At 43.0% G+C, this 16,786-nt stretch overlaps 1 protein-coding gene across 4 annotated transcripts in view; it reads left to right on the forward strand.

Moving 5' to 3' along the window:
• The first annotated feature begins 7,301 nt into the window (after positions 1 to 7,301).
• Positions 7,302 to 16,786, forward strand: part of CDK5RAP2 (CDK5 regulatory subunit associated protein 2) — a 101,082-nt gene continuing 91,597 nt past the window's right edge. For 2 of the 4 annotated variants that reach the window (XM_050926882.1, XM_050926884.1), the window contains exons 1-3: positions 7,303 to 7,632; positions 8,532 to 8,599; positions 11,872 to 11,939. In XM_050926882.1, the coding sequence (XP_050782839.1) occupies positions 7,580 to 7,632; positions 8,532 to 8,599; positions 11,872 to 11,939 (189 nt within the window). In that variant the 5' untranslated portion in view covers positions 7,303 to 7,579. Of the gene's footprint in view, positions 7,633 to 8,531; positions 8,600 to 11,871; positions 11,940 to 16,786 lie in introns of all 4 variants that reach the window. The other 2 variants (XM_050926885.1, XM_050926883.1) reach the window with 2 other exon arrangements.

The following is a 16,786-nucleotide window of genomic DNA, read 5'->3' on the forward strand; positions in this document are numbered from 1 at the left end:
CTCAGGTAAAGAGGTTAAGCATGAGCACAATTATTCTGCCACTGATACAACCACCCTTGGGCTGTAGTGAGGTGTGCACCTGTTGCACTCTTCCCTCTGAGCCTTTGGCCTGTGGATCCACATAATCACATGTGCAGTGACGAGGTCTCCATTGCTCTCCTTCATTTTGTACTTCATTTCTGAAATGGCAAAGAGCTCAGCCAGAGTAGGATGGATGATAGGGTTTTCCAATACAATGTCTTGGTGTTGTCAGTAGCTACCGGTATGGTGCTCTGCCTTGTTCGATGATAACAGTCGGCTGCATGCATGTTCCCTGTGTGTGCTGCCCCAGTTCTGCGCAGATAGCTGATACGACAAACCTCGAGAGAACCCTCAAAGATCACAGACTCTAGGAAGGTATGAGGAATCCAAGCCAGGTTTATTGTCAAACGAAGCACAGTAATAGTTTCCCGTAGACTCTACAAGACATACTACGAATTTGTGCCCCCTGGCAATGGACCGGCTCAGTCAGTGGCAGACTTTCCACTGCCCCCTAGGCCAGACAAAGATGTGCACTCCAGGACTTATTTTTATACAGTTACAGGACAGATTACTCATCCCTACTGACGTATTGAGGTACTGCCCCTTGACTCATTAGAGTGCTGTCTCCTCCTTTGATCATGTTGTTTCAAATAGATCTATCCATCATGTTGTCCTTTTGATCCTGTCTTTAAGATGCACTTGCCTGTTCCTTGTTATCTCTGTGGAGTGTTCTGATGCTATCTTGGCACAAGTCCCTCTTATTAGCACTTCTGTGTGGATTCACCTGCTTCTAGCAGCCCTCTTCTTGCCAGCTTCTGTGAGTGAGGCCTGCCTCTGGCTTACAGCCCAGCTTTTGCTTAGCAATGCCTGGAAGTGCTTTGGTTCAGGCTTCAAGCCTCAGACTGGGCCTTTGATACAAAAGTTTGTTTCAGGGCCTCATCTTACTACACTTGGTATGAGGATTTATTGTAATCTCCTCAAACATACTGCTATTTAAGATAAGGCTAAGCAATGTTAATCTGATTAGCAGAAGGCAAGTTGTTAACTGCTTCAAAACAATACATATTTTTCCATCACAACTTTTATGGTGCTGCCACAGATTTGGTAAAATAGACATTGCAGTAACCTCATGGAAATTGCCCATAACTCCAGTTAATGGTCCATTTGATTGTTTTTATCTTTTTGTTTGATCAGAAAGAGTTATCCTTTTGCATGCCAAATGGTGCTACACAGCACGTGTCTGCAGAAACATATGGGTGTCTCTTTTGCAGGCCATATGCTGCACTGGCCTATGTCACTTGAAAGGTAATTGCATTGCCTAGAGATTTGTTGTTGATTAAATATCAGAGGGGTAGCCGTGTTAGTCTGGATCTGTAAAAGCGGCAAAGAGTTCTGTGGCACCTTATAGACTAACAAACATATTGGAGCATGAGCTTTCGTGGGTGAATGCATCTGACGAAGTGGGTATTCACCCACGAAAGCTCATGCTCCAATATGTTTGTTAGTCTATAAGGTGCCACAGAACTCTTTGCTGCTTCTGTTGTTGTTTGTCATTGATATAATGCCATATGCCATTCATACAGATATATAAGCAGTTTAATAGGGTGACCAGACAGCAAGTGTGAAAAATCGGGACATGGGGTGAGGAGTAATAAGAGTCTATATAAGAAAAAGACCCAAAAATCAGGACTGTCCCTATAAAATCGGGACATCTGGTCACCCTAGCAGTTAATGACTTGCCTTCTTCTAATCAGATTAACATTAACAATGTTAAATAATTAGCCAATAATATATATAGTTCTTCATTTAAGATCAATAATTGGCTCATTTCTTGTACCAAGTAAACAGACTGTCACACATTTAAAGAAGAACTCTCTAATATCCATCCTAATATTACGTAAGAAATTTTGAACCAGCCCGGCCTTATTAGGTCCTGCTGCCATATGGGAGACTTGCTTTTGAAACTGACTTCAGACCAGCAGCGATTGAAAGCATCACAGCGTAGGACCCACTGCTACACGGTAAGGAGCACACTGAGTTCACATCAAAGTCAACAGGAGTTCAAAGCCCTCAGTATTTCATCGGATCAGACCCCAACTGCATAGCACCAAAGATTTTCTATTGCACCCAGTTAAGAGAGAAAGTCCTCAGCTCTGCCAGCCATTGCCTGACATTTCCCAATCAATTCTGTGCACTGTAACCCCAGCGCTGTTTTGTGTCTGCACATGTACAACTGAATGAGAATTGGGCAACAGCAATGCACCAAGTTTAGGACAGGTAGGGAGTGGAAGCCTACAGCAGCAGTGGAGGTATATGTACCTGTGGTTGAGAAGCCCCACAGCACAACACGTGTTAGCAAGTTGGGTGATTTTTTTACAGGCTTCTGTATGGCTTTCAGTTTGTCTTAGAAGAGAAAGTAGTTGTATGTACATGGAGAAGAATGGCAATCCAGAATGATGATGGTGAAAGTACTGTAGTCCGTGCTCACTTGCTTGTCCCAATTCTAAGACTGTCTTGGAGAGCTAAGAAACCCATTGATATAGCCCAGCTGGTTCGGGTGAATAAGTGAAATCCAACAGTCCAAATAAAAAAAAAAAGAATCTAATAAATAAACATGGGTCTGATCCAGCAGACGTGAATTAGGCAAGCATCTCTCACTCAGGTGTTACTTCCTCATCTTACAGGTAATACTGCAGAGCATTAAACTGTAAGTATTTACCTTTTTGTTTTCGATGCTGAGGTCTTCCCTCCTCCTGCCCCAAAAAATGTGGACAAGGGAAGTAGAATAGTCCGTTTCGTGTTTAACAGTTTCACTGTCTGACTCATGCACTAGCCTAGTCCTACATTACAAATATGGCAGGTGAATGTTTGTATGTTACAAATAGGGCAGATGAATGTTTAAATGCCACCAGAAAGTTTTAAAGATCTTTTAAAATATACAAACATCTCTACATAATCCAGGAATGTCACTCGGTATGTCACTCTGAAGCCTAAAATGTCTGAGTCAATAAGAAGCGATGGAAGCAGCTACAAACATGGCTGAGGGTTCTTTTAATTCAGAATATGACAAGGTTGAATCATCAGTGGGGTTTGCAGTCTGTTACCATCCATTTTTTAAATTCTCAGACATTTTGATTTTATGAATTATGTCCATATAGCATACACTTACAGTAAGGCATGTATCTATGCCCTGCCAGGAGCCCAAGGCCCTTGTGATATCAGAGATAACTCAACCAATCACTACCCTTACTCTACAGTTTATTTGCATGCAACAGTTTCATTGATTTTGAGGGAGACTGCACAGATGGTAGATTACGTGGACCAACTGCTCACACCGGAGCCCAACTGCGACCCTTTCAAATCCACACAACCCAGACACAATAACCCCAAACACACACAAGCCTTTCCTGTATCACACATCCCTCATAGCCCTCAATAATTCTACTGACTTCAGCAGGCATACTTATGCGAAGAAGTTAAACACGTATAAATGTTTGCAAGATCAGATGCTATAATGGAATACAGCCCTGCGATTGTTGGAAAGCTCCAGCTTCAGTAACAAAATATAAAAAGCAACTAATGTATATGCTGCTTAGAATAAAGATAGGACAAAGAAGACAGAAAGGATGGTCCATGGCTAAAAATGCTAGTCTGGAACCTGAGAGGTCTACATTCAATTCCCAGCTCTGCCTTTGGCTTCCTAAGAAACATTAAACATCTCTAGAACAATAGCACCTTCCTACCTCATAGGTGTTGTGAAGATAAATACATTAATTAATTAATGATTGTGAGGCACTCACATACTATGGCGATGGGGACCATATAAGTGACTTTGGGGTGGGAATTCATTTCTGTTACTGTACAACGTGTGTGTGTGTGTGACAGTTTAACCTGCTAATGCACAGGCAGCATGCTGCTGTGCTTAATGAAGAAGTTGATCAAGTTAGCACAGGTGTATGCCACACTAACTAAATTGGAAATATTATATGTAGTTAAAATAAAAACAAATTTGAGATAATCTTATATATACATTTAAATAAATACAAATTTGTTTCTGTGATGAAATGTAAAAATGTTGAAATATAGAATTCCATACGAGGTGGCCACCTTCTTTTGATTTTTTTTAAAGGTAAAATAATCCATTTGAAGAAATATACCATGCATGTTTCTGGAGTAGATAATCTTGAAAATTGACTCTTATACCTTTCAATTGTATTCAAGTATCTACCTTGATGCATGAAAGAAGCACTAACAGAAATTGCACACACCCAATGAGAAAAGGTAACACCCCTACGGCTACAAAACACATGCTAATGATGCAATGTATAGTTAAGCAAATTATTTTTGGCAAAACACCAGTTCTTCTGCAGCACTTTCTGACTATCCTTTATCTTTTCACTGGGCAAGCAAATCAATTTTAGAACAATTATTTTCAAGTTATTACTCAAAAAAGATATACTGGCGCTAGAAAAGGTTCAGAAAAGGGCAACTAAAATGATTAGGGGTTTGGAACGGGTCCCATATGAGGAGAGATTAAAGAGGCTAGGACTTTTCAGCTTGGAAAAGAGGAGACTAAGGGGGGATATGACAGGTATATAAAATCATGAGTGATGTAGAGAAAGTGTATAAGTTATTTACTTATTCCCATAATACAAGAACTAGGGGGCACCAAATGAAATTAATAGGCAACAGGTTTAAAACAAATAAAAGGAAGTTCTTCTTCACACAGCGCACAGTCAACTTGTGGAACTCCTTACCTGAGTAGGTTGTGAAGGCTAGGACTATAACAGCGTTTAAAAGAGAACTGGAGAAATTCATGGTGGTTAAGTCCATTAATGGCTATTAGCCAGGATGGGTAAGGAATGGTGTCCCTAGCCTCTGTTTGTCAGAGGATGGTGATGGATGGCAGGAGAGAGATCACTTGATCATTGCCTGTTAAGTCCACTTTCTCTGGGACACCTGGTATTGACCACTGTCGGTAGACAGGATACTGGGCTAGATGGACCTTTGGTCTGACCCAGTATGGCTGTTCTTATGTTCTTATGTTTTAAGAATATGCAGGCTGAATTATTATGAAAGTAGAACTCTTGGGTTTAGATCCATATATTATACTATAGACAGCTATTAAAATAACAAAAAGCTTTGAAATTATTACTGTAATTCCATCCTGGGATTTTAGTAACTAATACGGTCACATGATTTTTGCCATACTGATAATTAGCCCACCATATCCTGTATACAATAGCCCGAGATCTTTTAGATGGAATTATAGCTGTATGATTTATACTTACTTGTTTATTAGGTATGTTACACAAAATACCTGTCTATCCATCAGAGAAGAGCCATGAGAATGATTAAAGGATTGCGAAACACTTTACAGTGACAGACACAAGGAACATAATCTATATAATTTAACAAAGAGAAGATTAAGGGGTAGCTTGTTCAGTTTATAAATACCTATATGGCAAACAACATTTTGATAACATGTTCTTCAACCTAGCAGACAAAGGTATAACAGGTGGCTGAAAACATTGAGAGTAATTAGTCATTGTAACAATTTACTTGGGGGTGTGGTGGATTCTCCCTGGCTGGCTATTTTTAAATCAAGATTGTTTTTCTAAAAGATATGCACTAATTCGAACAGGATTTAATTCAGGGAAGTCCTATGGCCTGTGTTATATAGAAGATCAGACTAGATCACACTGTTCCATTTAGGCCTGATGAATTTATGAATCTCTCTAGCTATAGCTATAGCACCTGCATAAGTATATACCTTGCACTGCAGTACTTGAGTGTCTGGTACTAAACACTTTTATTTTAACTGGGTATAATAGTTTCAAGTTTTTTCTAAATCCATTCCCAGAGATGAAATAGCATGTTGCCACTTCTGGGGAGCCGCCCAGGGGAAGTGCTGCCTGGAGCCAGCACCCTGAATCCCCTCCTGCACCCCAACCCTCTGCCCCACCCCTAAGCCCCCTCTTACACTCCCAAACCCTCAGCCTCGGCCCCATCCCAGAGCCCACATACGCAACCGGAGCCCGCACCCCCTCCCACACTCCATCCCCTTGCTACTGCCCCATCCCTGAGTCCCCTCCTGCACCCAAACTCCATCCCAGAGCCCGCATCCCCTCCCGCACTCCCTCGGCCCCAGCCTGGAGTGCCTCCCAGACCCTGAACCCACTCATCCCTGGCTTCATGCCAGAGCCTGTACCCCCAGCTGGAGCCCTCACCCCCTGCACCCCAGTCCCCTGCCCCAGCCCTCACCTGTGCCCTAAACTCCTCATCCCAGAGCCCACATCCCAGCCAGAGCCCTCACCCACCTGCCTCAGCCCTGAGTCCCCTCCTATACCTCAAACCCCTCATCCCCGGTTCCCCATGAGCCCCCACTCCCAGCCAGAGCCCTCACCCTACTGCCCCAGCCCAAGCCCCCTCCCATACTCTGAACGCCTTGGCCCTAACCCTCCTGCACCCCAAATCTCCAGCCCCAGCCCAGAGCCCAGACCCTCGACAGGAGCCTTCACCCCCCCCCCCCAAAAACTCCAGCCTCCTGCCCCAGTCCGGTGAAAATGAGTGTGTGAGTGAGCACAGATGGGGCAGAGTAAGTGATGGAGGGAGGGCGAATGAAGTGAGCAGGGGTGGGGCCTCAGAAAAGGGGCGGGTCAAGGGTGGCCAGTTTTCTGCAGTTAGAAAGTTGGCAACCCTATTTGGGGGGTGGATGAGACATTGAGGGCCTCACTTTCAGAGATACTTCCCTTCTAGGGTGACAGGATGTCCTGATTTTTGGGTCTTTTTCTTATATAGGCTCCTATTACCCCCCAACCCCTGTCCTGATTTTTCACATTTGCTGTCTGGTCATCGTGTCCCCTTCCCTTTTTTCAAGAGCTGAGGGGGCTCAACAGCTCTGAGAACCAGGCCCCAGGTCCTGTGCTTCATGTGGGCCATTACCAAGTCCAGGGCCGGCTATGTAAGGGTGGAGATAGGGCTGCTGTCCACCCCAGAGGTGGCTGTAGTATCTTAGTGAGCTTAGAGGGCTGTATAGTGTGTGACACACCGTGAGATCCTAACCACTTCCACACTATACCTCATACTCCAACTGTGCCCTGGCTAAAGATGGCGACTCCCATGCGCACCTTTGTGCCCTGACTAAAGATGGCGCCTGGTCACACCCTCCCTCTCTCTTTTGTTAAGTGTGGCGGCTGCTCATAGGGCCCCTTCTTTTGCCCTTACTCAAGATGGCGACTGCCAGCATTCACTACCTCCTTTGTTCTTAGTCCTCAACGCGGCTGCTCGTGGTTACCGCAATGTCTGCCCTCAGTCAAGATGGCGTTGGACCGCACAAACCCAGCCTGTGCCCTCAGCAAAGATGGCGGCACCCCCATAGATTTCTAGCGTACCCGCCGCCAGTGCCCTTCCAGGTCGGCCTCAGCGGCTTCACAGTCGGGTATACAAGATGGCGGAAGCGGCTGCGGTCGTTTGAATTCCAACGAAGCCGCCAAACTCGGACAATAACAACCGGAGTCGCCGCCGCTGGAGGGTCCCTGCAGGGCTCGGCGCCGCCATGGACTCGCTGCCGGGGGAGGACCTCACCCTGCCCGTGGAGTTTAGCGGCAGGTAGGAGCGGAGCGGGGCAGGCAGCCTGGGACCGTTTGGTTTGGGGGCGATGGGGGCCACCCCGGGTCTGGCGTGGGCAGGGCCGCTCGGGATTCACGCCCCCATCTCCCGGGGGAGGCAGGCGCGCTCGGGATTACCCCCCCTTCCCTGGGCTGGATTTGATACGGGGGGCAGGGGCGCTCGGGATTAACGGCCCCCGGGGCTAGCATGTAGGGCAGAGGCGCTCGGGATTACCCCCCCTTCCCTGGGCTGGATTTGATACGGAGGGGCAGGGGTGCTCGGGATTAGCCCTCCTTCCTTAGGCTGGATTTGATGGGGGGGGGCAGGCGCGCTCGGGATTACCCCCCTTTCCTTGGGCTGGATTTGATACGGGGGGGCAGGGGCGCTCGGGATTATCCCCCCTTTCTTGGGCTGGATTTGATACGGGGGGGCAGGGGCGCTCGGGATTATCCCCCCTTTCTTGGGCTGGATTTGATACGGGGGGGCAGGGGCGCTCGGGATTAACCCCCCCCCCGGGTCTGGCATGTAGGGCAGAGGCGCTCGGGATTACCCCCCTCTTCCCTGGTCTGGCTCTGATATAGGGGCGGGAGTGCTCGCCATTGAAGCCCCTCATCCCCCAAGTGCGAGGTTGGTGGAGATTGCTGTTGCTTGGGTCTCACCCTGGGGCAGGGATGCTGTTTATATTCCTCCGTCCCATGGGTTCGACACGGGGGGAGACTGATATCTTGTCGGGTCTGATATTGGGGAAGGGGTGCTAGGCTGCTACCTGAATCCCTCGCCCCCCTCTCGGTATCTATCACGTACTCTGTGGGGGACTGATGCTGGAAATATTTATGGAGAAGGGACTTTTTGTAGGGTTTCTAAACTTTCCGTCACTGCATTTGCCTCCTGTCTCACAGCGTCAGTATTTCCAGACTGTCAGATGTCTCCAGAGATGAACCTCGCATTGGCCTGGGAATTAGTGGAGGTAAGGGCAGCTAGCATGTGATGGTGAAAAGGAAGGGATCAAGAACACGTTAATGTTAATTTTAGGAGACTTCAAAATTAGGTTTTAAAGATAAAAATCTTATTTGCAGGGTCTTAACTTGTTTTTACAGCACTGAAGACCAATAGAAACATTTCTGTAATGTTCCTGTGATAATCGCTTATTTTTCCAAACCATTAATCATTCCCACAGCATTTGCAATCCAGATATTGCAGCCCTGAAAAGCTGAAAGTGAAACTGATTACAAAGTGAAACTGAATTAATTACCCAGCTGGTAGAAATGTCAAAAGTTAACAAAGAGCATAAATAATGAAAAGTAAACATGAAAGTCCTATTCACTTTTAATAGACGTTAGTAACAGAGGCAAATAAATCTTTAGTTTTGCAACATATGATTTTTGAATGTTTCTTTTAAGAAAACCAGCAAACTTTATAAATTCAAGCTATTGCTGCAGAAACTGGTGTTAGTCCAAGATACCAACATATTAAGTTTCTGTTGTTGTTAAAGTCCCGATCCTGCAAGACATTTAGCAGCTTTCAGAATCTGTTCCTGAACTAGTTGTACTAATCATCTGAGAAGATGATGGTTGTTCACTTAGTGCTTTGTTTTAGGGATATCACGTGAAAGTCTCTCACCAGACTTTCCAGCTGTAGTCCAGTTACGCACTGCAGATTCCTTATACATATGTTTTTTAAAAAAGCATTACCATCAGGTATTACTGAATTGTATTGAGTGAGGACAGTAATTCAGCATGTTTTGCTTTATGGTGTGGTGGCTGTGTGTTCATCTTACTGCAGATTTGGGAGAAAATACAGCCTGAAATATATATTTTGAAGTAACATAGATGATTATCTTTGAGAAGTCATGGAAGACTGGAGAGATTCAAGAAAACTGGAAAAGGGCAAATATAGTGCCCATCTATACAAAGGGAAATAGGGACAACCCAGGAAATTACCGATCAGTCAGCTTAACTTCTGTACCTGGAAATATAATGGAGCAAATAATTAAGCAATCAGTTTGCAAACATCTAGAAGATAAATAACAGTCAGCATGGATTTCTCTCAAACAAATCATGTCAAACCAACTTGATAGCTTTCTTTGACAGGGTAACAAGCCTTGTGGATAGGAGGGAAGTGGTAGATGTGGTATATCTTGATGTTGGTAATGCTTTTGATACTGTCTTGCATGATCTTCTCATAAATAAACTAGGGAAATGCAACCTAGATGGAGTGGTGGGTGCAAAACTAATTGGGAAACCGTTCCCAGAGATTAGTTATCAGTGGCTCACAGTCATGCTGGAAGGGCATAACCAGTGGGGTCCCACAGGGATCAGTTCTGGGTCTGGTTCTGTTCAGTATCTTCATCAATGATTTAGATAATGGCATACAGAGTACACTTAAAGTTTGTGGACCATACCACACTGGGAGGGTTGCAAATGCTTTAGAGTTTAGAATTAAAATTCAAAATGATTTGGAAAACCGGAGAAATGGTCTGAAGTAAATAGGATGAAATTCAATAAGGAGAAATGCCAAGTACTCCACTTGGGAAAGAGCAATCAGTTGCACACATACAAAATGGGAAATGACTGCCTAGGAAGGCGTACTGCAGAAAGGGAACTGGGGGTCATAGTGGACCACAAGCTAAAAATGAGTTAAGTGTTACACCGTTGCAAAAAAGCGACCATCATTCTGGGATGGGTTAGCAGGAGTGTTGTAAGCAAGACACGAGAAGTAATTCTTCCGCTCCACACCAGTTAGGCCTCAGTTGGAGTATTGTGTCTAGTTCTGGGTGCCACATTTCAAGAAGGATGTGGACAAATTGGAGAGAGTCCATAGAAAGATGATTAAAGGTCTAGAAAACATGACCTATGAGCGAAGATTGAAAAAAATGGGTTTGTTTGGTCTGGAAAAGAGAAGACTGAGAGGGGGCATGAATCCAGTTTTCAAGTATATTAAAGGTTATTACAAGGAAGAGGAAGAAAAATTGTTTTTCTTAACCTCTGAGGATAGGACAAGAAGCAATCGGCTTAAATTGCAGCAAGAGAGGTTTAGGTTGGAGATTAGAAAAAATTTCCTGCCAGGGTGGTTAAGCGCTGGAATAAATTGCCTAAGGAGGTTGTGGAATCTCCATCATTGGAGACTTTTAAGAGCAGATTAGACAAACACCTGTCAGGAGTGGTCTAGATAATTAGTCCTGCCACAAGTCCCCTGCCAGGGGACTGTAGTAGATGACCTCTCGAGGTTCCTTCTAGTTCTGTGATTCTATGAAAACTAATAATGCACAATTATAGCAATTTTTTGTGTCCTGGGAGCCAGTTTTTGGCCTTGTATTTTGAATGTTATTCTGCCCACTGTTTTATGTATTTAGCCAAATATATTGTAGACTGAATTTCAACTAACTTCTGAAAGCAATTTACATATACCTTCTCTGGAAGAATATTGAATATGAAAGCAAGCAGTTATAAGAAATATACCTACATTGCAGTATGACTGTGATCCTGTTACTGTAGGTGCTCTACGAACTATGTATCTCATCAGGTTAATCAAATCTTCCACGTTTGAAGGCTTCTGGTTGGTATTCCTGGGAATATTGAAAGGCTGTTTGGAGTATATAGAATTACTTGATAACTCTGAAAGTACTTATTTCAATATTTCCTCTAAATTGTGACAACTCTGACCTTGGCACCTCAACGAGAGAGAGAGAATATAAAATGTTACATTTTGTGTATTATTTGGCTTCTTGGAATCTTTTGTATAGAACCTTTTTTCCCATTCTTTTAAAAGTTTGCGTATGTTAACAGCAGTCTTAGTGCCATATTTGCATCCCTTGATAAATTTTGACTCTTGCAGAATGAGTACATGGGAGAGAAACATTTTCATTATTTGTAATCCATATACACAGAGAAGTAGTTAATATTTCTTTGCTACATCTTCCATGTATGCAAGTCTTGATCTTGTGTGGGACAGTGCTGTGCAGTCACGAGCACCTTCAACTTCCATTGATTTAAATGGGTGTTGCTGGTGCTCAACACCTTTATACAGTAATGCTTATGGTATCTTTTGTCTGGATTTTCTTGCTTTTTGTCATAACTCATTTAGTCCATAATGTAAAAAGGGGACATGAAATGACAAATGTGTTTAATGCTTTTAATACATTCTGATATTAAAATAAGCGTTTTACGTCTTCCAAATAAAATTGTACCTTTGCATCCTTTGGTATTTGGATCTGTTTTAATTGTCTTCTCAAATGTCTAGCGTTACTGGATGTGGCGGAAGATGCAATTTCACCAACCAGAGCTCGGACCATGAAGGATTATGAAAATGTAAGTAAATTTGTAATGTAAAATTTAGTGACCGAGTTGCGGAACTGATTACTGACAAGACAGAGATGTACAATAACTTCATGGAGATCCATAAATAAATGCATGCAGACTCTGGGCTAAGACCTCAATTGGTGTCTATTAGCATAACTCTGTTGAAGTCCATGATTAACACCACTTTTGAACTGTAACTTTCAAGATTGAAGCAAAATCCTGGTGTTAGGGTTAGCAAACTTCCCATCTTAGTTGCTGAATAACAATGCTCGGTGTTCAAAACTCCTCCTAAAGAATAGTATTAGTGCATATCTTTACAATGCAATATATGGCATTTGTCTGACATCATAATTGTATTTAAAAGGAATCAGTGGCAGCCTCATATTTCAAAGAATTACTGAATGTGGATTGATTTAGGGACAGCATAATTTTTTTAATGGCTGAGTGCTATATCAATACCTTCTGCCATCAGATTTACTAGCCAAATGTGTTTGTAACACAAATAAGGAAATGCCTTTTTGACTTAACAGGCAATGTCATATTAACTGATAGAATATGTGGAACAGAATTGTATTGTTGTCAGATTTGGTTTGAAAAACTTTTTACTGGAGCTCATTGGAATATCATGAACATTTTTTGTGAAAATGTGGGGGTGAGGGGTTGCCACTTTCCCAAAATGTGAGGGATTCCAACTGAATAAATTATTTAGCAGTCTTTAATAAAGCTGGCCATTTCTGATCTCCTGGATGGTTGTAACATAACTAAACCATCATATATGTTGTAGGATTTTTCTGGTATTCAAAAGAGAAGACTTAATTACTTTTTAGGGCATATGCTTTTAAAATGTGTAACTGATTAAAAATTTAGCATTGTTTGCATTTTGTAGCATTGTTATGGCTGAGTGTTTATCTCCATTCTAAATCCTTCTTTCAGCTTCTTGTACCTTTCTCAGGCTTGATGTCAGTCCAAACATGAATTGTTCTGGAAAGCTTTGACAAAAGCTATTACAAACTCCTTGTCTGTCTGACTTTTTTTTGAGCCATCAAATATCAGATGGGGTAGGAATAACCTGCTTAAAACAACTATTACTGTTTTTTGCGTTCAGATCAGCTCAATGTTTTAAACACAGCGTGTGACTACCCAGTGAGGAGTAATCACTTTGGGGTGGCTTGGTAACTTTAAAGATTCAGATTGTCCATTTCCAAGGAAAAGTGCTGTTGGAGAAACTCCATGAGATTCCCATTGTGGAGTCTCTCCCAGATGACTCCATGTGAGGAAAAAAGGGATGGGTTGTGTTTTCCTCCCTACAGAACAGGCGCAGGATTTCCATCCTTCCTCCCTATGGTTCAGAACCCTCAAATTCTCAAGGTTGTCCTCATGGATGTTGGGTTCTGCTAGAGGCTAGGGCAATCTCTGCATGGGCCTCCATGCTGGCTGCAGGTATCCCCTTCATAGGGGTCTTTTCTCCACTCCCAGTTCTCTGGCAGCTGCAGACCTTATCTAGACTATGATTTGGAAGTGTGATCTCATCATACCTTTAAATCCTAGTTTAGGCAAAGCTACAGATAATTCTTGATGTTGCCGCTTTCCATGTAGAGCGGCTGTGAAGAAAAGTTACTGTCTGCAGTGCATGCATCCTGAGGCTGCATTAACCTTTCAGTGGATTCTCTGCAGGACATGTGAGGGGAATGGTATGCTGCTCTCCATGTGAGTGATGTCCCTGACCTGTATGAGAGAGGAAGAACAGAGCAGAGGAGACAGTTGACCCATGCGTGGGCAGTGGGGAGATTCATGCACAGAAATTTCCCTCTTTGTGCAGGTGCACAGGATGTTCTGAGCCCTAAGGAATTAGGGTGTAGAGTCTGAAGTTTGAACATGCATAGAAATAGGAATTGAAGTGCTTGTATGGTCTGGTTTCTTTGCAGCAGAAGGAATTTTTGCACCAAGCTTGCTTTTGTGTGCAACTGGAAATGCGGTTAAATGAGAGAAAGGAAAAAGACTTTTTAACTATGTCCTTTCCCCATGTACTTTGCGCTGGTAAGCGGAAAGGAGGAATGTCTGGTTACGTGGCTAAGGACTGTTTTTTTGTTTTGTTTTTGTTTTTCTTCTCAACCATTTAACTACAGTTTTGTTGTTGGAAAATGGCCTCTGCTGGCAGGAACTGTCACTGTACAGTGAAACCACAGCCTGTGGTGACAGATGTCATTTTGCATAAAAGTGGCTTTATGCAAAAGTGGAATTGCAGTTAAATTGAAAAGGACAAGTGCTATTTTCCCTACTGATGCTGTCGTATGGCACCTGGCTGTATAGATTGTACTTGAATCGCAGAGTCAGTTTCTCTGAAGAAACCTGTTGGGTTTATTTCCTTTTTGCTTACATTTTGAAATAAGGAAATTTTAAAGAAAAATAAGTTAAAACTGGAGACGCAGTTAAAATTCCTACAGCTGTGTTAACTTGCTCACATTTTACATTGTGCCTTTATTCAGCTGTCATTTTAACTGCATGATGTGATCTGAAAAGTCTGGGTATGACTGAATTACCTTTGCTCTGAGTTTGTTTGGCATTTGTGTTTTTAAGTTCTTAGTTTATTGTTGCATTTTAATTGTTGTTTGCACTCAGGATGGGATTTTCCAAAACTGTTAATATTGCCCTAGCTCCGCTCTGTGCTGCAGATGTGATGAACGTAGGACTAGAAAAATGTTTCACTAACATAACTTAACGTTCATATGTTTTTTAACTTCAGTGTCTTTATTGTCCGAGCCATTTAAAATAATGGCAACCTGGAATAATCCGCTGGCAGTTTAAAGAATTAAGTGATAAATATTGTTTGTACGATTCATACATATAGTCAAATTGAACTCAGTGGGACTACTTGCTTGAGTAAAGTGAGCAGGTTTGGTCCCTCAGGGTCCAATTCTACAGCCATCGCTTATATGAGAAATTCTTGACTTCTGAGACTGCTGCAAAAGAGGGTTTCAGTATCTTCGTATGCTCTAAGGCTGAAGTCCCCAAACTGTGGGGCACGCCCCCTAAGGGGGCACAGAGGAAAGTTTTGGGGGGGGGGCACAGCTGGAGCCCAGTCCAGCCCCCACAGGGCTGGGGAGGGAGCACCACCCACCAGCTCCACTCCTGGCCCTGGCTGCTGGGCTTGGCTCCTGGCTGAGGCTCTGCTCCTGGCCCTGGCCCCAGCCTTGGCCCCACCCGCAGTTGTGGCCACAGCCTTGGTCCCTTTATCCCCATCCGTGTGCCCGTTCCCAGTTCTGGCTCGGAGGGGTGTAAACAGGAGCATGGGGAGCACAAGATAAAAAGTTTGGAGACCACTGCTCTAGGACTTGGTCTTAACACAAAGTTGTGTTGGTTTAACTAAGGTGTGATGTTGCACCAGTTTAATTAAATCATTGCAACTTTGTGTGTGAATGCTTAAATTGGTTTGTGTATTCCCACAGATTTGCATTGGTCTAACTAAATTGATGCAACAACACAACTAAATTGGTGTGTAGACAAGCTTTGGCTCTATCACTCTTTGTGATCATTCATTTTGCTTTTTAGTACTGTGGAGTGAAGACTTCCAAAGTTTGATAAAGTAGATAACCTTCCACTTTTGGCCCAGTCCTGAAAACCCAAGCTCCCTTGTGTGGTCCTTACTTGTGGAAGTAACGATGAGGCTACTCAGTGAGCAAGAACGACTCAGCCTAGAGGAAGAGATTGCATTTTTAGGCTCAGAATTAATTATTTTTGAGGAAAAAACTCTAACTTTTACAGGCTAATCATCTTTTAAAAAATTGTGATGTTAATAATTTTTTACAAGCTGCACAACACTGTCATTCTGGAGAAGCCTATATAAATATTTTATTAGTTGCTCAGTTACATATTCAGTTTCTTTCTCCAGAAAGCAGGTGGCAGGAGGCACTTGTTTTATTTGAATAAATGTTTCATGCTTGGCCTCTTAAAAAATTTAGAAGGAGACTTTCTCTTTAATGAAATCATTAACTAATATGCCTTCTTCCTATTGGGAAAGTTAAGTCACAATTGTTAAAGGACACAGGTACAAGATGACTTGTTTTAATACCCTGCGTGTATTTATACGCTAACAGTTGTACTGTAAAGTATGTGACTCTGTAGATAAAGCGTTCATTGGCATTCGATTGGGATGACAAGACTTACTCCTGGCTTTGCCTGAAGATTGATGTAGAGACATTCCAAGCGTTTACCAATAAAACCTTTATACCCCATACTTTCATGTATTTTGTTCAAGTTTCCTTTTTATAGGAAAATAACTACTACAAAAGTATTTTAAACCTAATTTTTTAAAATTCTTTTGTCTGTAAAGCCAGGCTACTGTAATACTTGATTTGTAAGCTCTTTGGGGGCAGGGACATTCCCTTCTGGTCTGTAAAATGTCATGCTAAATTATGTTGTATTGAAAAAAAAACCCTATCTTATAGCTGTTTTTTCTCCTAAGGGCCAGTGTCTCATGGCCTTGTGGGGAGCTGTAGTATTAGAAGTGATGTGGGTGGAATAGATTCCTAGCTGTCCATGGGTAAGCAGAAAGCAGGTGTTTCTAGCCTCAAGATACTGGCCCTTATCCAGTCCCAAATTTAGTAGCAAGTGTATTACCTATTCTGGATCTTGCCCCAGTGTGTTTTTTTTTGGGGGGGGGGGGCGTTTTTAGGCAAGAGGAATTCCAGATAATGGAGAAGAGGAAAAAGATGGTGGTCTCTTTTTCTCTCTCTGGATCGATGTAAGGGGTGAAGCAGCTGATTTGAAAGCTATTCAGAGGTTTAGAGTGTCAGAAGTAGCCTAAGGGAGGATAGTTTGGGGGCAGTGCGCGTGTGAGATGGTCCCACAGTTCTAGT

This window comes from Gopherus flavomarginatus, chromosome 17 (genome assembly GCF_025201925.1).
Source record: "Gopherus flavomarginatus isolate rGopFla2 chromosome 17, rGopFla2.mat.asm, whole genome shotgun sequence".
NCBI classification, from domain to species: Eukaryota; Metazoa; Chordata; order Testudines; family Testudinidae; genus Gopherus; species Gopherus flavomarginatus.